This window comes from Rhinopithecus roxellana, chromosome 12 (assembly GCF_007565055.1).
Source record: "Rhinopithecus roxellana isolate Shanxi Qingling chromosome 12, ASM756505v1, whole genome shotgun sequence".
NCBI classification, from domain to species: Eukaryota; Metazoa; Chordata; class Mammalia; order Primates; family Cercopithecidae; genus Rhinopithecus; species Rhinopithecus roxellana.
In genome coordinates this window covers 54,206,834-54,226,993 of record NC_044560.1, presented here as the reverse complement: position 1 = coordinate 54,226,993, position 20,160 = coordinate 54,206,834, and the positions used below count along the sequence as shown (strand labels likewise).

At 44.7% G+C, this 20,160-nt stretch overlaps 2 protein-coding genes across 2 annotated transcripts in view; both read left to right on the top strand.

The window, feature by feature from the left end:
* The window catches only part of MROH7 (maestro heat like repeat family member 7), a 58,942-nt gene extending 57,574 nt beyond the window's left edge, over nt 1–1,368 (top strand). Inside the window, 3 exon segments of the mRNA XM_030912737.1 lie at nt 126–169; nt 171–189; nt 1,054–1,368. Coding sequence (XP_030768597.1) covers nt 126–169; nt 171–189; nt 1,054–1,295 — 305 coding nt within the window. The 3' untranslated portion in view covers nt 1,296–1,368.
* Nucleotides 1,369–6,882: 5,514 nt separating this feature from the next.
* The window catches only part of TTC4 (tetratricopeptide repeat domain 4), a 29,993-nt gene continuing 16,715 nt past the window's right edge, over nt 6,883–20,160 (top strand). The window contains exons 1-5 of the mRNA XM_010372577.2: nt 6,883–7,079; nt 7,674–7,791; nt 8,553–8,714; nt 12,990–13,067; nt 14,505–14,629. Of these exons, the coding sequence (XP_010370879.1) occupies nt 6,969–7,079; nt 7,674–7,791; nt 8,553–8,714; nt 12,990–13,067; nt 14,505–14,629 (594 nt within the window). The 5' untranslated portion in view covers nt 6,883–6,968. The remainder of the gene's footprint in view (nt 7,080–7,673; nt 7,792–8,552; nt 8,715–12,989; nt 13,068–14,504; nt 14,630–20,160) is intronic.

The window sequence follows — 20,160 nt, the reverse complement described above, 5'->3', positions numbered from 1 at the left end:
TGTCCTCATGTGTGGGGTTGGAGGATAATGGGAAGAGCATCTCTGAGGAGCTCTGGTCTAAGAGTGGGTTGGGGTGGGGTCGAAGTCAGAAGACAAATGCCCTCACTTCTTGGATTACACTCAAGGGTCCCTGGTCCCCTGCATGGAGAGCATAATGACGGAAGATCAGTCTGAATGAAGTGAAAGCTGGTAAGTCATGCCCCGCGTTGGTGAGATTTCAGGGGATAGTGAGAGAGTGAGTAGAATCACAGTGGGTAATAGGGAAAGGGAAGGGATGTGTCCCAAGACAAGGGTCTTCAACTCAGTTCAGTTGTACTAGTTTTTTGTTTGTTTGTTTGTTTGTTTTGAGTCAGAGTCTCACTCTATTGGCCAGGCTGGAGAGAAGTGGCACAATCTTGGCTCACTGCAACCTCCCCCTCCTGGTTCAAGCGATTCTCCTGCTTCAGCCTGGCAAGTAGCTGGGACTACGGGCATATGCCACTGCGCCTGGCTAATTTTTGTATCTTCAGTAGAGACAGGGTTTCACCATGTTGGCCAGGCTGGTCTCGAACTCCTGACCTCAAGTGATCCACCTGCTTCTGCCTCCCAAAGTACTGGGATTACAGGCATGAGCCACTGTGCCTGGCCAGTTTTACTAGTTTTTAATCCAGGATGAGTAAAGCATTAAGTACCACTGGGTTACCAAGAGACAGAACACAGCCTCACCCTAGGGGAGCTCACAGTCTCATTAAGGAAATGAGGCTCAAAAGCAAGACTGAAAGCCGTTTAGTGCAGGGTGACTCTTAAGTGGGGACTGACTCACTTTGTAACCAAGGAATATGATGACAGTGTTAAGGTAGGCTGGGACAGTCCAAGAAGGCTTCCTGGAGGAGGCGGATTTTGACTCAGGCTCTGAAAAATGTGAATAATTTGAAGTGCCAGGAGGAAAGTGAGATGAGGGTATGCCAAGTAGAGGGTGCTTAAGCCAAGGCACGGAGATGGAAAGGATTAGGTATGAGACCCACATGGGGTCCTGGGTCTTAACAGGAGGCTTCTCCCTTCCCCTTGATGCAGCTCTGGAAAACTTGAGACATGACCCAGAAGCATCAGTGTGCATCTACGCGGCCCAGGTCCAGGACCACATCCTGGCCAGCTGCTGGCAGAACTCCTGGCTGCCACACGGGGACTCGTGGGTGTGTTACCCGGTCACCACGCACCACTGGAGCCCCAGCTGTGAGAACCTGCCCACTTCCCACCAGCGGCGCTCCTGGATCATGCAGGCACTGGGCTCCTGGAAGATGTCCTTGAAGCAGTGACGTCCCTGAGTCCCCAACCCTCCTCAGGGTGGTTGAGCTCCAGCCATGCTCCCTATAAATGTCATGTGGCTTACTTCTCTATCTTGATTGTTTCCTTTTGGGACATCCCCCAGGCTCTGGAGCAGTCATCACTTTGAGAGGAGTTTGCCTTGGTTTGTTGGCTCAGTCAATAACTATTGACCTACGTAGTCTGTTTTGCCCATATTGTATAAGTGAGGAAGCAGAGGGATGAAGTCGCTTCCCCAGGGCCACACAGTGAGTCTGCTGGATGTCTCAGTTTCCCCTGCCCCATATTATAAGAACAAAAGGAGATGATGATTTGGGTGGCTGTCGGGGAAAGGGAAAAAAGGGAAAGAAGAGACAGCCCCACCCCCACGACATCATGCATATCCCAAAACCCTGAATTCTGAGTCCTGCCCTTGGGTCTCTGCCCAGTAATTGGCCACCACAGATTCTAGCAGCATTTACTGAGCACCTAATCTGGGCCAGCCCTGCTCTGGGTGCCACGATACACACATGAATAAGACCCAGCCCCAGGCCCTAGCAGTTCATAGTCTGATACAGTGGTTCTCAGCCAGGGGTGATTTTGATCCCCAGGTAATATTTAACAATGTCTGGAGATGTTTCTGGCTATTACACTTGTGGGGGCTGAGGGGTATGCTATTATCATCTAATGGGTAGCGGCCAGGGATGCTGCTAAACATCCTACTCTGCTCAGGACAGTCCTTCAACAAGGAGTTCCCCATCCCAATTGTTGAAAGTGCCATGGTTGAGAAACTTTGGTCTAATGAAAGTGTCAGAAACATATACAGACACCAACAGCACAGCAGGTCAGTATGGGGGCTGCGGCGTCCCGAGGAGGTACATAGACCATCTGGCGGTAAAGTGTCAGATAAGGCTTCCCAGGGAAGAAACTCCCCTGCAGGGGGTTTGGAAAGAGCATGTATGGGAGGGAGCAGGACACACAGAACCAAGGAACAACTGCAGTCCTGCAGTGCACAGAGCCCAGAGAGAGAGGGGAGAGGAGTCTCAGGCTAGAGCCAGGGAAGCCTTGGAGGCTGTGTTAAGGAGGGAGACTTCATCCAGATAGGAGTGGGAAGGCACTGTGGGCTGCTAAGCAGGGGAGGGATGTAGGCAGATGCCTGCTTTAGAAGGCGCCGCCTCCTAGGGATACAGGAAACCTCAGGCACTGCTGGTGAGATGGTAAATTGGCGCAGCTCTTCTGCAATCTGTAGACATCTGTCATTATTTGGTCACTTCAGTCTTACTGAGTTCATGCATACCCACGACTGAGCAGTTCCACTCGTAGATACGTAGCTCGGGGGAATCTTCCACAGGTCCATAAAGAGAGATGCATGAGGAAGTTGATAAGTGTTCTTTGTGGTGGTGGGGAAAGGAGGCAGCCTGGGTATCCATCCCTTGGGAGAAGATATGTGTCGTGGGGCCCTGCGCAGCAGTTAGGGGCTGCTAGATGGGACCTAAAACCCAGTGCTGTGGGGAAAAAGTGCATCAAGAATGTATACACAGAAGTTGACCAGGCGCGGTGGCTTACTCCTGTAATCCCAGCACTTTGGGAGGCTGAAGCAGGTGGATCACCTGAGTCAGGAGTTTGAGACCAGCCTGACAAACACGGTTAAATACCATCTCTATTAGAAATACAAAATTAGCCAGACATGGTGGCACATACCTGTAATCCCAGCTACTTGGGAGGCTGAGGCAGGAGAATCGCTTGAACCTGGGAGGCAGAGGTTGCAGTGAGCCAAGATTGTGCCATTGGACTCCAGCCTGGGCAACAAGAGTAAAACTCTGTCTAAAATACACACACACACACACACACACACACACACACACACACACACACACACACATACATACACACACACACATATATACACACACACACGCATACAATAATTCACATTTTGCAAGAACACTTAGAAACTGAGAAGACACAGTAAACACACTAGAGGCCAGGTGTGGTGGCTCATGCCTATAATTCCAACACTTTGGGAGGCCGAGGCGGGAGGATCGCTTGAGACCAGGAGTTCAAGACCAGCCTGGGCGACATAGTGAGACCTCCATCTCTATAAAACAAAACAAAAAAAATGCTAATAAAACATGCTAGAATGATTGACTAGGGTAAAGAGGAGGGCTTTGGGGTATAAAAGGGAGTAAATAAAAAAGAAAGCAGAAGAAGCTCACTATGTCGTGGAGTGAAAGGACTGGATGGCAGTGTGGACAAGAGCACCATCAGGGAGACTTAGCCAGCAACTGCTGAGGGAACAGTGGCCAGACCTTGCAGCATTAAATGGAGAGGATGGCCAGGCCTGCAGGAGACTGAGGAAGGGGACTTTCAGAGCCTAGTAGTTGACAGAATGGAGGAGGGAGGAGGGAGAGGGAGGTGCTGAGTCTGGCACCCAGACTGACTGAGCCAGTGGAGCCCACATCGAGTGGTGAACCCAGGACCAGGAGCAGGCTGTGAGGCAGGGGATGAGTTCAATTTGGACATGGTAAGCTTAAGGGACTGTGCAGCAAGCTAGTGGAGATATCCACAGGGCCGCTGGCTGCTGCTGTGGTCTGAACACTGTGTCCCCCACCAAATTCATATGAAATCCAAACCCCCAAGGTCATTATATTAGGAGGTGGGGGCCTTTGAGAGGTGATTAGGGATTAGTGAATGGGATTAGTGCTCTTATGAAAGAGCCTTCACAGAGCTCCCTCACCACTCACACCATTGGAGGACACTGAAAAGATGGCATCTGTGAACCAGAAAGCAGGCCCTCACCAGACACCAAATCTGCCAGGCCCTGATCTTGGACTTCCCAGCCTCCACAACTGGGAGAAATAAATGTTTGCTGTTTACACACCACAGAGTTGATAGTATTCCATTATAGCAGCCTGAACAGACTATGGCGGCCACAAAAGGACACGGATGGAGCTCAGTTGAGGGACCTGAGACGGAAGCAGATTTGAGATTCATCTGTGTGTAGGGGCTGGGGTACGATTTCCCTGGGAGAGTTTCTAGAGTGAGACATCAGCCTGTGGAGCACCTAACTTAAGCTCCTGTTGGGGGTTAGGAGCCCATGATGTTGACCACACAATCATCTTCTAATAAATGGTAGCACAGGCCATTGGTATTCTGGGCCTGGGAGAGAGTGTAGGAAATGGGGGAGATTCATTTGCGCAATCCTTTCCATCAGGGAGAATGTTCACAAACATTGCCTCCTTGGAGTCTTACAGTAGCCCTGTGGATTATGGTGAAGGCAGACTGGCTTTATTGCCCACATTCCACAGATGAGGACACAGCTTAAAGAGGGATGGGCCTTCCCCAAGGTCCTGCAAGGGAACTAATGGAAGTGTAGGTCCCAAAGATCTCAAGACTCCTATACCTGAATCCTTTCCACCCAGAACCACTTCTGCTTTCATGGGCTAGGACCCAGGTCTAGGGTGGCCCTGACAGATGACAGCTGCTATATTTTGGGTCTGGGTGGCCCCTAAGCACAGCAAAGGCTGATTGACTCAATTATCGGCCAAGACCCCTAATTAATTTTGAGTTGGAAGGTTCAGAGTGTGCTGGGCAAGTCACTTCACTTCTCTTAGCTTCCCCTATTGTTACCTGTAAAATGGGTTCATACCTCACAGTGTTCTTACGGGAATCAAATGGAAAAAAAAAATGAAAGCAAAAAGACTCTGTAGGCTCTGGACTCAGTAAAGGAAAAGATGATGAAGAGGAGAATAAGGGAGGAAACCAGGGTTAGGGAGCAGGGCTGGAGGAGGAAGTGTGGAAAAAGAGTTTGGATTTGGAGGAAAGGGAGCACTAGGACCAGGTGTTCTGCTGGGTGTGGGAGAATCAGAAGGGAAAAGATAAAGTCCCGGTACTGGAAGGCTCATGGTCCCCATGCGCCACCCTTAGCCCTGCTGTCTCCATCCTCGTATCAAAGAATAACCACCCTGCCAGCCCCGCTGCTGGGTTTCAGATCTCTCCCTTCCCTTGGTCTCTTATCAGCATCCTCCTTGTGAATCTCTTAACCAACCTCCCCCCATCAATTCTTCACCTGGCAGCCCAGGCCTTCCTAAGACAAATGTGCTCATGGCCTGTGGTCCTTTTAGGTGTTTTCAGTGGCTCATCATCCTCTGCAGGACCAAGGCTAGTAAGGTAGGCAGGCCTTCTGGCCCCTACCCACTTGCCTGTCACATCTCTTTTTTCTTTTTTTTTTTTTTTTTTGAGGTAGAGTCTTGGTCTGTTGCCCAGACTGGAGTGCAGTGGCGTGATCTCAGCTCACTGCAACCTCCGCCTCCTGGATTCAAGTGATTCTCCTGCCCCAGCCTCCCCAGTAGCTGGGACTACAGGTGCGTGCCACCATGCCCGGCTAATTTTTTGTATTTTTAGTAGAGACAGGGTTTCACTGTGTTAGCTAGGATGGTCTCGATCCCCTGACCTCATGAACTGCCCGCCTTGGCCTCCCAAAGTGCTGGGATTACAGGCATGAGCCACCGGCCACACCTCTTAACACTTGCAGTACCCAGCATGGCGGGCCGGTGCACACCTCCATGCTTCTCTCCACATGTGAGCTCCCACCGCCTAAAACGCTAAGTCCTCTATCCATCTGCAGAGACCTTCCTCAGCTCTGATCTCAGCTCTGCATCACCTTGAATCCCACCCCTCTGAGCCTTTACTGAGCAGACCTGTGACCCAAGGCCAGTTTAGATTGGTGTGCTTCCTGTCTGCTTTTCATTTCAGACGAGGCTAGGAGCTCCCCAAGGCTGTAGCCCTGGGGAACTTCAGCCATTTGCTGGCCGGTAGGGCAGCCGCAGGAAGCCACAGGGCTGCCTAACCAGGCTTGCAGCACCTGGACTGGAGACCCTGTTTCCATCTGAGCTGTGGGAGTTAGGGGTGGCTAAGCTCAGAGACAGAGGTCTGATCAGACTCTCCTTTCCTGGAAACTCTCCAAAAGGTCCCATCCCACTCTGAGGAAATGGCCAGATCCTCATAGTTACAGCCCTTTTGTCCTCCCACTTCATCATCTCCTTGCCCCCTTCCTCACTCTGCTTCAGCCCCACTGGCCTCCTTGCTGTTTCCCAAGCACAGAAGACCCTCCTTCATCAGGGTTCTGGCCTGTTCCCTGTTCCCTCTATGGGAATGCCTTTCCCAGACCCCTCCTGGTCACTCCCAGGCCTCTGGCAGAATGTCTACCCATCCTGTTTAAAACTTTTCCCCAGTAGCTCTTGCTACCCCTGACAAACTCTTACATCTCAACTGTCTATTGTCCTTTCCTCTCCACTGCCTTAGCAACTCCTAGAGGGCAGGGATTTCATCTGCTCTGCCCACCACTATATAGCCAGCCACTAGAACAGGCCGGAAGCGCAGAAAGAGCTAAATAAGTATGTGTTGACTGACTGACGAACAAATGAATGAAGTGAGATGGGGGCTTTGGGGATTCGAGCTTACGCACCACCCCAAAAGCATTCGGGCCAAGAGAGGCCCGGCATCGCCGAGGAGGGCGGGCCGGGGGAGGAGCGTATTGGCCACGCCTGGTCACGCTCCCAGGCCGGCGGAACCCAAGGCGCGCGGGCCTGCGTCGCCGGGAGGATTGAGGAAAGGGCACTCGCGCCGCCGGAAGGGGTGCTCGCTTCAAGGCGCCGGGACCCGGGCTGGAAGGCAGGGCATCAGCTATGGAGCAACCTGGGCAGGATCCCACCTCAGACGACGTCATGGACTCCTTCCTGGAAAAGTTCCAGAGCCAGCCTTACCGTGGCGGCTTTCATGAGGACCAGTGGGAGGAGGTGGGCTGTCCTGGGGTCTCCGCATGTGTGTAGGGGCGTGGGGCACGGACTTGTGGGGCACCCGGACTTTGGGGCGCCTCCCTCAATTCCAGATCCCTGGCGCTGCCAGCCGATGGCTGGTTTCTAGTTGAGTATTGAAAATCGGCCTCGAGGTTTTGAGTTGCTCCTTAAGCTGTCAGTACATTTGAGAACCTGGGTCTTGGAGTCAGGCCTGTGACTTAACCACTTACTGGCTCTGATATGGGTCAGTTACTTAACTTCTCTGAACCCGTTTCCTCATCTGTAAAACTGCCCTAACTATATCACCAATAGCAAAGATGAAATGAGACAGTTGGTAAAGTGTCAAGACCATAAGGGCGCTCAATTAATGGTAATTCCTGCCGCTCTTGTAGTATACGAGAACTAAAACAATCATTAGAGACCATTACACCGCACTCCCATTTTACAGAAGGGAAGCGGAGGCCTGAATGGATACAGCTAGCTGTGATGATTTGCAAATCATGATGAGTAAAAAAAACTTTGATAATGAGTCATGGAATTGGATCTGCTCAGTAGAAAAGCTTATTCATGTAGTTCATTCTTAACCATTTCCAGGAATTTGAAAAGGTCCCCCTATTTATGAGGAGAGCGCCATCAGAAATTGATCCCAGGGAGAATCCTGACTTGGCTTGTCTCCAGTCAATTATTTTTGATGAGGAGCGTTCTCCAGAAGGTATCTTAACATGACTAATACTTGTTTTGTGTTTCCACTGAATTAAGTGTGGGTTAGAAGTGTTCTGATTGATAACAAGAAGTTAACCTGAGCTAACTTGCCGTTATTCACTCCAACATACTTGTGTACCTACTAAGTGGTAGGAATTGGGGATACAGGGATGAATAAGACACAATTCCAGCCTCCAAGGTCAGGGTCAGTGAGAAGCCTATTGTCTTAAAGAATCAAGACAAACTTGTGTTATAAGTGTCAACATGTAGGTGTATACTACAGCGGTAGTGGGTCCTGTTGGAACACTTTAAGGAGCAGGAGTGGATTCACAATAGATAGGAAATTCGAGCTGAATCTTTGTAATTTTATAGGCTTTTGCTAGGGTGAGGAGGGGAATTTGCACTCCACAGAATAAACAACATACGCAAAAGCAGAAGTATAATCAATCCCCGTGTCCCTCACTGATTTCTTCAGTGATTAAAAAAAAAATTCTTTTCTTCAATAGCTAGGATGAGTATACTTTTTTCCTTTATGCTTCTTTTTTTGGAAAACACTTAGTAATCTACCTTGTAAGATATTTGGAATTAGCATTAAATTTGTGTGACTTTGTCCATGTTGATACCCACTTTTATCGTAACATTGAGTTTCCTTTCCCTATTGGTTTCTTCCCTTTGGTGTATCATATAGTATATTATTGCATGATTTAGAATCTATTTTTAATGAGCCTTTTAAAAGTAGGCAATAGTGATTATTTTTCCTCTTCTTTGCAGAACAGGCCAAGACCTATAAAGATGAGGGCAATGATTACTTTAAAGAAAAAGACTACAAGAAAGCTGTAATTTCGTACACTGAAGGATTAAAGAAGAAATGTGCAGATCCTGATTTGAATGCTGTCCTTTATACCAACCGGGCAGCAGCACAGTACTATCTGGGTAATTTATAAGTGCTTTCTGAAGAATAAACTTATGATACAAGCCATTATGATGGTTAGTGGAGGTTTGAGAACATCAGAGGATGAGGGGCTGTTATCACAGAAACCTAGACTAAGGATAGTTTACTCTGATTGAACTCTGTTCTTCCAAGTTTACATGATAAAAAGAGAAACAGAATGGATTGTGTAATTCTTACTATCTGAACCCAAAAAGTGACTTGGTCACTCTAGTAAGGTGTTTGATGTATGAGGCAGTATGTTCTGATATTTTTGAGCCCAAGGGCTTCTACTCTCTCAAAAAATGTGTGTTTCTGCATTTTATCCTCTTTTCAAGGATGCTAGCAGGATTAAGGCAGTAGAGATCTTTTTTTTTTTTTTTTTTTTTTTTTTTTTTTTTTTTGAGACGGAGTCTGGCTCTGTCGCCCAGGCTGGAGTGCGGTGGCCGGATCTCAGCTCACTGCAAGCTCCGCCTCCCAGGTTTACTCCATTCTCCTGCCTCCGCCTCCCAAGTAGCTGGGACTACAGGCGCCCGCCTCGTCGCCCGGCTAGTTTTTTGTATTCTTTAGTAGAGACGGGGTTTCACCGTATTAGCCAGGGTGGTCTCAATCTCCTGACCTTGTGATCCGCCCGTCTCGGCCTCCCAAAGTGCTGGGATTACAGGCTTGAGCCACCGCGCCTGGCCGGCAGTAGAGATCTTTAGGTGAGAGAAGCCGTTTTAATCTAAGGGAGAATATCTCAGAGTGTTCTGTGGGAGGTAAAAATATTTTTTGGTTGGGTGCAGTGGCTCACACCTGTAATCCAAGCACTTTGGGAGGCTGAGGTCAGGAGTTCAAGACCAACCTGGGCAACATAGTGAGATCCTGTCTCTACAAAAAAGTTAAGTGGGCATAGTGGTGCCTGCCTGTAGTCCTAGCTACTCAGGAGGCTGAGGCAGGACGTTTGCTCAAGGTTGCAGGGAGCCATAATCATGCCACTCCACTCCAGCCTGGGTGACAAAGCGAGACCTGTTTCTAAAAAGTTGCTTGGATGAGGAATTTTAACTCTTTTATTTATTTATTCATATTTTTTACCTTATTACATTTTTTTGTAGAGACAGGGTTTTTCCATGTTGCCTGGGCTGGTCTCGAACTCAGGCTCAAGTGATCCATCCACCTTAGTCTCCTAAAGTATTGGAATTACAGATGTGAGCCACCGCACCCAGGAGGATGAGGAGGTTTGGAAAATGCTGCTTCTTAGAGATTTGCAGTACACATTAACATGTTAAAGACACTGAGATAGCCTGCAAGAAAATAAATTTACCCTGGGTTTCTCAAATTTTGTCAGCTTCCTCTTCAGTTAACACTAACCTCATGCAGGTTCTGTAGTGGTAAATTTGGGAAATGATTATTTAAGTAGTATTGCTGGTGACTAGTCTTGGTTATGTTAGACCTGTGTGTGTTTTTTTTTTTTTTTTTAATTATTTTTTTAAATTGAGACAGGGGTCTCGCTATGTTGCTCAGGCTGGCCTTGAACTGCCTGAGCTCAAGCGATCCACCTGCCTTGGTCTCCCAAAGTGCTGGTAATACAGGCTTGAGCCACTGCACCCAGCCTAGACCCATGTTTGTTATCACAGAATTTAGAGAGGACCTAGGACTCTGGGGCTGGTGTGCTGAAATTTCATAGCATTGTGCCTTGTGTTGGGTACTCGGTAGACCTTTTTAGTCTGGAAACTCATGTTTCTAGGAAATTTTCTTGAATTCTTTGATATTTTTCCTTTTCTTTTTTACTCTTTTTTCTCTTTTTGGAAATCCTGGCTGCTAATACTTTGGGAATCAAGTAGGAGAAGAGGACCAAGGGCTCAATCTTTAATATTTCCTTTACTGAATCACCCTTGTGCCTGGGGGTTCCAGTCCAAAGACCCACCGTTTTGTTGTCTGCTAGGGTCTGTTGTCTTCCAGCCTTCCACCTGGTAGAATAGGGGAGGAGTAGGTCACTGGTGCAGCAGAGGGGTAAGGAATATGGGACTCTGATTAAGTAGATTTTCAACCCACCTTCACCCCCACTTCCAGAGGTACCTGGTGCCGTCAGTTCCTGAGTCCTGGGTACTTTGTAGTTTCTGCAGTACAGCTTGGTAGCTTTTGGGCTTTCCCTCTGCTGGTTTAGAATTCAGTTTCCTTAAGCCTGATACATCAGTTACTTGTCCCTTTGTTTTCCAGCTTTCAGACTGTGTTCTGTGTCCTTCTCATTTTCTTTGTCTCTATGGGCGGGAGAATGGGGATTGAGTTAAATATATGTGTTCAGTCTGCCTCCTTTAACTAAAAGTGCTTGGATCACTTTCATGTGCATTTTTTTCCATGGTTGAGATCCTACTGTTCTTCCAGTTTGATATTCAGGTTTTTCACTTAATTTTATAGCAAAACAATTTCACCCATCATTAAAAATCATTTTTGAATGTTATTTCAATAGCTAAAGTTGCATCATATGGACATGACACTATTTATACTGTTTGCTTTATTAGTCAACTATTGTTGACTATATAGGCTGCTTTTTGGTTTTTATAAATAATGCAAAAACAAAGTCATAATATTTTTCTAATAATTCTGATTATTCATTAGGCTAAAGCAGGATTTGGCAAATTATGACTCAGAGTCCACCTCTGGCCCCTTGGCTTGCCATGAACTGAAAATGTTCCATACTTTTTATTAAAAAAATTTTTTTTAAAGAGACAGGGTCTTACTCTGTTCAGGCTGGAGTGCAGTGGTGTGATCATAGCTTAGTGCAATCTTAGACTCCTGGGCTCAGGCAATTCTCCCACTTATACCTCCCGAGTAGCTAGAACTATAGGCATGTACCACCATGCCCAGCAAATTTTTAAAACTTTTTTTGGGCCGGGCGCGGTGGCTCAAGCCTGTAATCCCAGCACTTTGGGAGGCCGAGATGGGCGGATCACGAGGTCAGGAGATCAAGACCATCCTGGCTAACACAGTGAAACCCCATCTCTACTAAAAAATACAAAAAACTAGCCGGGCGAGGTGGCGGGCGCCTGTAGTCCCAGCTACTCGGGAGGCTGAGGCAGGAGAATGGCGTAAAACCCGGGAGGCGGAGCTTGCAGTGAGCTGAGATCCGGTCACTGCACTCCAGCCCGGACGACAGAGCGAGACTCCGTCTCAAAAAAAAAAAAAAAAAAAAAAAAAAAAAAAAAAAAACTTTTTTTGTAGGGAGAGAGTCTTGCTATGTTGTCCAGGCTGGTCTTGAACTCCTGGTCTTAAGCAGTCCTCTCACCTCGGTCTCCCATAGTACTGGGATTGCAGGAGTGAGCCACCTCCCCAGATGTTTCTGACATTTTTCAAGAATTGTGATAAAACAAAGAAGAATGTGCAGTAGACCACATGTGGCCTGCAAAACCTAAAATATTTATCTGGCCCTTTACAAAATATTTTGCTGACCCCCTGGGCTAGAGATTTAGGTAAATACTAAACCATTAAGTAATAATTACAGTATACTCCAGAAAGTTAAAGTATACCTCATGGCTTCCTAGTTTGGGTAACTGGTATGTGTGTGATTGCATACCTTTTTTTTTTTTTTAATGCACTTACAAATATATACGTGTGTCTAGATATTTAGTTTGGTTTGTTTTTTTTAAAAATAGGCTTCTTCTATACTTATAGAACTACCACTTAAAACAATATAGAACAGACATCCTACCATGTCTCTTACATGAGGATCTATCTCATTCTTTTTAATGGCTGCATAGTATTCAATAGTATGGATTTATCATAATTCATGTAATCATTACCAAATCGAGTATATCTGGGTTATCTCCAGCTTTTCACAATTAAAGTAATGCTGTAGTTAACATGCTTTTACATTTATCCCTGCACATTTGTTCAAGTATTTTTGATGATTTTCCAGAAGAAAATTGTTGGGTCAAAGTATATGCACAAAGTACATGGTGATTTGCTTTCTAGTTTACCCTGAGAGTGCCCCTTTTCCATATCTTTTCTAATACTAGATATTATTTGTCTAACTTTTAGCAATTTCTTAATTTTAAATTCCTAATCATTAGTGATCTTGAACATCTTTTCATGTGCTTACTAGTCATTTACAGTTCTGTGGATTGCCTGTTACAGACATTTCTAAGGCTCTTGACGAGTACAACCGTATTTTTTCGAAAAAACAGTTGCTCTCATTTGTGTTTCCCCAAGATTGTACAACAGTGTTTTTGTCACTATGTATAAAATTTTGGAAACATTTTGATCTCAGAACTTCTCTCTTTTACTAAATGGTGTTTTGTTAGGCAATTTTCGTTCTGCTCTCAATGATGTGACAGCTGCCAGAAAGCTAAAACCCTGCCACCTCAAAGCAATAATAAGAGGTAAGTCTTGTAGAACTACAGTATGACATTTAAAGCTTTGATATGGAGGTGCTAGGATACTAATAAAGTCATCTGATTTTTGCAGTCTGGGTATTAAATTCCTGTTCCTTATCAGCAGCAACATGCCACTTTTAAAAGAATTCCTCAGAGAATGACTTAACCCTTTATGTTTTAAGAATTTGTAGAGAAATAGAAACCTGTCATTTTAAATTAATAAATAATAAAATTAATTAAAACAAAGCAGTTGCAAAGCCACATTCTGATATTTTTTCCCCCCCAAATTAGCTGATTGAAAGCAAAGGTCTTCAAATGCCATGTTAATGTTAATTAAAAGATAAGTTATGGGACCTTTGCTGATGACTCTGGTGCTGAGATGTTCTCAGATTATGTTTTCTCTTGTAGTCTGACCTTTCTATGTAATAATAGTGCTTTTATTACTTTTATACTTCACCTTTTCTTTCAGAAGCTCATAGGTGCTTTGCAAACTTTAATTTATTCATCACATATTAATCTTCCCTGCATCCCCATGGACCAGCTTAGAATGCTTTATCAAAATTATGCCTCTTTAAATGTTCATGGTGAAGGGCAGTAGGCAGATCCATGTCCCTCAGCTGTAGGAAAAGAAGGTACTGAACAAAGATTGACTGATAAATTGAATCTAGGTAGTCCTGTGGAATTTACTTCAGGCTGGAAGTGTGTAATCCTTGATTCAGTTGTTCGTTTAACTTACATTGTGACCTTGGCAAGACAACCACTTTGAATGTCAGTTTGCTCATCTCTAGAAGATGGGGTTAGATTCTGTTGACATCTAAGCCCTTACAATTCTTATATTTTGAAATTCTGTGGAAAACCTAAAGAGGCTAAATGGAGAAAGATGTACATGATAACATTATTATTATTATTATTATTTTTGATGGGGGAGAGGCAGCTTCAACTGGTAGCCATAAAGAACAAAATTAGGAAAGACCTAATGTCTTTGGCCTTGCCGCTGCCTTGATGAATAGCTGAAGCAAATTCTGCTTTTTCCTCCTTTAAAAAATCATCTGGGATGGACTTTATCCTTCCTGTCTGTAGATGAGGAACCTAAAGCTTGGATATGCTTGGTCTTTTGTCTAAGGTCTAGCTGGTAAATGACACAGCCAGATTTCTAGCCTTGATCTATGTGGTTTGCCACTAAGTTATAGCTTTTCCTACTTTAAGAGCCCTTAATACCAGGGAGACTTACAGGAGTTTTGAACTAAATGGACCTTAGGGATTTTTCTGATTTAGGACACAAAAAATATTCTTCCTTGTCTGAGGACTGCAGTATAAGGGGCATTATCCTCCATTTTGCCTTCAGGGTACTGGCTAGTAGTTGGTAGGGGTGGGAGATCTTGCTCAAAGCAGGCTCTTTCCATGCATGTTGTTCTTGGATCCTAAGGGTTCTGGGTTCTGCAGGTGCCTTATGCCACCTGGAACTGAAGCACTTTGCCGAGGCCGTGAACTGGTGTGATGAGGGATTGCAAATAGATGGCAAAGAGAAGAAGCTTCTGGAATTGAGGGCTAAAGCAGACAAGCTGAAGGTTGGTGACTGTCAGCAGCCAATTAGCATTTGCTAATTAGCATTAAGTAGCATTCCCAAGATTGTGTCTCTCAAGTCATTGTAACTTTTTAAAAACAAAACCCAAAACTAGTCTCTACTCTTGGAACTCTGTGGAGAATACAGACAAGTAAACAGTTACAGTGTGATATAGAGGTAAGCAAGGATAGATGGTGTGTATAGTGGTAGTACAGTCATGTGCCACATAACAGTGTTTCATTCAATGATGGAACTCTGCATATATTACAGTGGTCCCATGAGATTATAATGCCATATTTTAACTGTACTTTTTCTGTGTTTAGATGTGTTTGGCTACACAGATAGTTACCATTGTGTTATAGTTGCCTATAGTATTCAGTGTAGTTATGTGCTATATAGGTTTGTAGCCTGGGTGCAATAGGCTGTACCATATAATCTAGGTATGTAGCAGGCTATACCATCTCAGTTTGTGTAAGTACATTCCATGATGCTTGTAAAACAATGATTGTGCATTTTTCAGAATGTATCCCCATCAATCTGAATGGAGATATGTCTTGTCCAGGGCAAAATTAGATACCTTTACTATATACAGTCACATAACAATGTTACGTGTTCAGGGCCAGCTAAAGACTCCCAGTATATATTATATACTTCCATTCCATAGTATAAGCCGTGAAGAGAGACCGAAACCAGGAATTAAGAGACCTTAAGACTAGTTCTGGCTTTCTATTAACAGGCATGTAAGGCAGTATTGCACGGTGGCTAAGAGCTTAGACTCTGGAGCCACTGCCTGAATTTGAAGACTCCCTTCACGAGAGTTGTGTGACTTGGACAACTTGCTGATCTCCTTGTGCTTTAGCTACCTCACTAGTAGGAAGAGGATTAAAATACTTCCTACCTTATAGGGCTATTATATAGTTTAGATGGTTTAACATAAGTAATGTTTTTTAAATAGCACCTGGAACATACACACAGTAATGCTATTTAAATGTTGGATATTATTTTGGGTAGTGATGGTATTCTGTTATTATTACTGTTTTTAATCATTATTTTAGCTGTTAAGTGCCAGAAATGTCACATGTCATCAGCAATGACCAGAGGTCATTCTGGTCATATGAAATGGTAGAAAAGGTAGATCTCTATGGACCCACATGGCTCAATAACAGAATTCTGAGCCTAGGCAATTGGATGTGGCCAGAATTTCTGAAAGTGGTATATACAGGAATGAATGTCTAGAGGGCTACTGGGGACAGTCACAATTAAAGGGAGATTTCAAGGCCCAGAACCCTGATATTAGGTTTAGGTGACATTGCTTGCTGAATAGCTGAATTATTCCCCTGTGTCTGAGTACAAGTTGATTCTGAGTTCCTGTGTACTTGGCATATAGCCAACAGACTCGTGGCTATATTAATATCAGACAGAGTAGACTTCAAGGCAGCAAGTATTACCAGAGATGAAGTGAAGCCTTTTTTTTTTTTTCTTGAGACAGAGTCTTGCTCTGTTGCCCAGACTGGAGTGCAGTGACATGATCATGGCTTACTGCAACCTTTACCTCCTGGGCTCAGCTGATCCTCCTGCCTCAATCTCCTGAGTAGCTGGAACTACAGGCGTGCACCACCATGCCAGGCTAATTTTTTTTTTTTTTTAATTTTTAAATTTGTAGAGATAGGGTTTCACTATGTTGCCCAGGCTGGTCTCAAACTCCTGGGCTCAAGCAGTCCTCCTGCCTTAGCCTTCCAAAGTGCTAGGATTACAGGCATGAGCCACTGTGCACAGCCATTGAAGCATTTTTTTAAATGATAAAAGGACCAGCTTATAAGAATATTTAATAATTCTAAATGTGCAGGCACCTAATAACAGCTTCAAAATGCGTGACACAAAACTTGACAACTCGAAGAAAGAGACAAATCCACAAATAGGTGGATATATCAACTCTCTCAGTAATTAATAAAACCAGAATTTACAAAATAGAGAGGGGTAGTGTTAGTCACAGTGGTGGACTAGAGACCTTCAAAAATTTTCTCCAGTTGGGCGCAGTGGCTCACGCCTGTAATCCCAGCACTTTAGGTGGCCGAGGTGGGTGGATCACGAGGTCAGGAGATTGAGACCATCCTGGCTAACACAGTAAAACCCCGTCTCTACTAAATATACAAAAAAATTAGCTGGGTGTGGTGGTGGGTGCCTGTAGTCCCAGCTATTTGGGAGGCTGAGGCAAGAGAATGGTGTGAACCCAAGAGGCGGAGCTTGCAGTGAGCCTAGATGGCGCCACTGCACACCAGCCTGGGCGACAGAACGAGAATCCGTCTCAAAAAAAAAAATTTTTTTTCTCTATAAGATCAATGAGGAAACTGGCAAAAATGGTCAGAATTAACTTTTCTAGGACTCTGGAAATGAACCAGAGGTTTGCAGCAATCTGGGGCATGTTTATTCAAGAAAAATGATGGAACCTCAGTAACAACAACAAGCTTTGTGACATTTTAACTTGCTCTGTTTTCATCTCCCTCCTCCCCAGTTCCACAGTAGCCTTGAAAGCCAATAGCTTTGTGACATTTTAACTTACTCTATTCTTATCTCCCTCCTCCCCAATTCCACAGTAGCCTTGAAGGCCCATAGCCCACAGTCATGGTGAAAATGAGCAGCCTGCAGCCACCAAAGGAGGCAGAACAGGCTCTTTCAAAGCCTTTCCCCAGAGAATTGTCATGATTTTACCATCTGGTGGATCCCTGGAAGACCCTGCTCACAGGGCTATTTTTATATGACCTGACTTGGAGCTTACCCAGTTTAAAAAGCTTTTTTTACATAGGGCCAGAAAATAGGGGGAATGAAAAGGTGGGAGAGAATTTGTCAAAAACAATTAGAGGCAATTGTTAAAGACTGTAGAAGCTGAAGCAGTGGATAACACTTGGAGCAAACAATAGGTGCATCATAAAGCTTAAAAGGAAAAACTGGGGAATGAAATTCTGTGGAGGCTCCAAAAAGCTCCAGTATTCCTGGAGATCTAGATGGTCACACATGTGCCCAGGGCTATACACGTGCTCAGGAAAGACCCTGAGAAGATCCTAAGCTCTCAGAGTCTCTGCAAGCAGGAGGTGAAGTCTAAGGTAGAATTGTAAACTGCTTGGGTGAATGATAAAAGTGTACTTCAACATGTACATAAAGCCTCTTGACAAAGATTGGAAGACTTACTGTCTGGTCATTAGCTAGAGGAAGCATAGATGTGGAACTTACTAGACAAAGACTTTAAACCAGCTAATTTAAATATCTTCTCAGAATGAAAGGAAATAGTGTCTAAAGAACTAGAAAAAGTATGAGAATGATGTCTTCCAAATAGAGAATATCAACAAAGAGAAGTTACTAATAAGAACTTAACAGAAGTTCTGTAGTTGAAAAGTACAATAATTGAAGTGAAAAATTCACTAGAAGGGCTCAACAGCACATTTGAGCAGGCAGTAATAAGAATCATCACACTTAAGATGTATCAGTTGAGGCCGGGCGCAGTGGTTCACGCCTGTAATCCCAACACTTTGGGAGGCTGAGGCGGGTGGATCACGAGGTCAGGAGATCGAGACTGTCCTGGCTAACATGGTGAAACCTCATCTCTACTAAAAATATAAAAAAATTAGCCGGGCGAGGTGGCGGGCGCCTGTAATCCCAGCTACTCGGGAGGCTGAGGCAGGAGAATGGCGTGAACCTGGGAGGTGGAGCTTGCAGTGAGCCAAGATCGCACCATTGCCCTCCAGCCTGGGCGACAGAGTGAGACTCCATCTCAAAAAAAAAAAAAAGATGTATCAGTTGAGATTATCCAATCTGAAGAACAGAATGAGAAAAGAATAAGGATGAAGAAAGACTTGTACTATGCCATCAAGCATACCAACAAAGGCATAATGGGGGTCCTAGAAGGAGAGGAGAGAGAGAAATGGGCAAAAGAATACCTGGGGAAATACTGGCCAAAACTCCCCAAATTTGGTGAAAAACACTGATGTATACATCTAAAAAGTTTAACAAACTCTAAGTGGAATAAACTTAAAGTGATCTATACCTAAACACATTGTAATCAAACTGTTGAAAAACAAAGAAGAGAAACTTAAAGGTAGCAAGAGAAAAATGACTCTTCATGTACAAAAAATCCTAAGGAAAATTAACAGCTTTCTCATCAGAAGCCATGAAGGCCAAAAGGCACGTAAATGACATATTCGAAGAGCTAAAAGAAAAAGACTGTAAGAATTCTATATCTAGCAAACCTATTCTTCAAAAATGAAAGAGTGGCTGGGCACAGTGGCTCACGCCTGTAATCCCAGCACTCTGGGAGGCCGAGGCGGGTGGATCACGAGGTCAGGAGATCGAGACCGTCCTGGCTAACACGGTGAAACTCTGTCTCTACTAAAAATACAAAAAATTAGCCGGGTGTGGTGGCAGGCACCTGTAGTCCCAGCTATTTGGGAGGCTGAGGCAGGAGAATGGCGTGAACCCAGGAGGCGGAGCTTGCAGTGAGCCGAGATCGTGCCACTGCACTCCAGCCTGGGCGACAGAGCGAGACTCTGTCTCAAAAAAAAAAAAAAAAAAAAAAAGGAAGAGTGGAAGAGAAGTAGTAGTAAAACCATCTATAGGCAGACAACATGACATTATATAGAAAATCCTAAGGGATCCACTAAAAAACTCTTGGAACTAATAAACAATTCAGCAAGCTTGTTGGAAACAACATCACCAGTACACAAAAATTGTTTGTATTCTATAGATTTTTAATGAACACTCTGAAAATGAAATTAAGAAAACAATTCCATTTTCTTTTTTTTTTTTTTTTTTGAGACGGAGTCTCGCTCTGTCGCCCGGGCTGGAGTGCAGTGGCCGGATCTCAGCTCACTGCAAGCTCCGCCTCCCGGGTTCACGCCATTCTCCTGCCTCAGCCTCCCGAGTAACTGGGACTACAGGCGCCCGCCACCTCGCCTGGCTAGTTTTTTTGTATTTTTTTTAGTAGAGATGGGGTTTCACCGTGTTAGCCAGGATGGTCTCGATCTCCTGACCTCGTGATCCGCCCGTCTCGGCCTCCCAAAGTGCTGGGATTACAGGCTTGAGCCACCGCGCCCGGCCAACAATTCCATTTTCAATAGCATCAAAAAATACTTAAGAGTACATTTAACAAAAGTAGCTAACACTTATACTCTAAAAATACAGAAAACATTGTTGAAAGAAATTAAAGAAGACTTAAGTAAGTAGGAAGACATCCCATGTTCACAGATTAGATCTTAATATTGTTAGATGGTAATACTCCCAAAATTAATATATCAATTTAGTGTAATTTTCTTTTTTGAGACATGAACTTGCTCTGATATTCAGGCTGGAGTGCAGTGGCAAGATCATGGCTCACTGCAACCTCAAACTCCTGGGCTCAAGCAGCCCTCCTGCCTCAGTCTCCCAAGTATCTGAGACTATAGGCATGTAATGCCACATCTGGCTAATTTCAGTGCAATCTGTATGAAATGTCTAATTGGCTTCCCTGTAGAAATGGGCAGGCTAATCATAATATTCATATAGAAA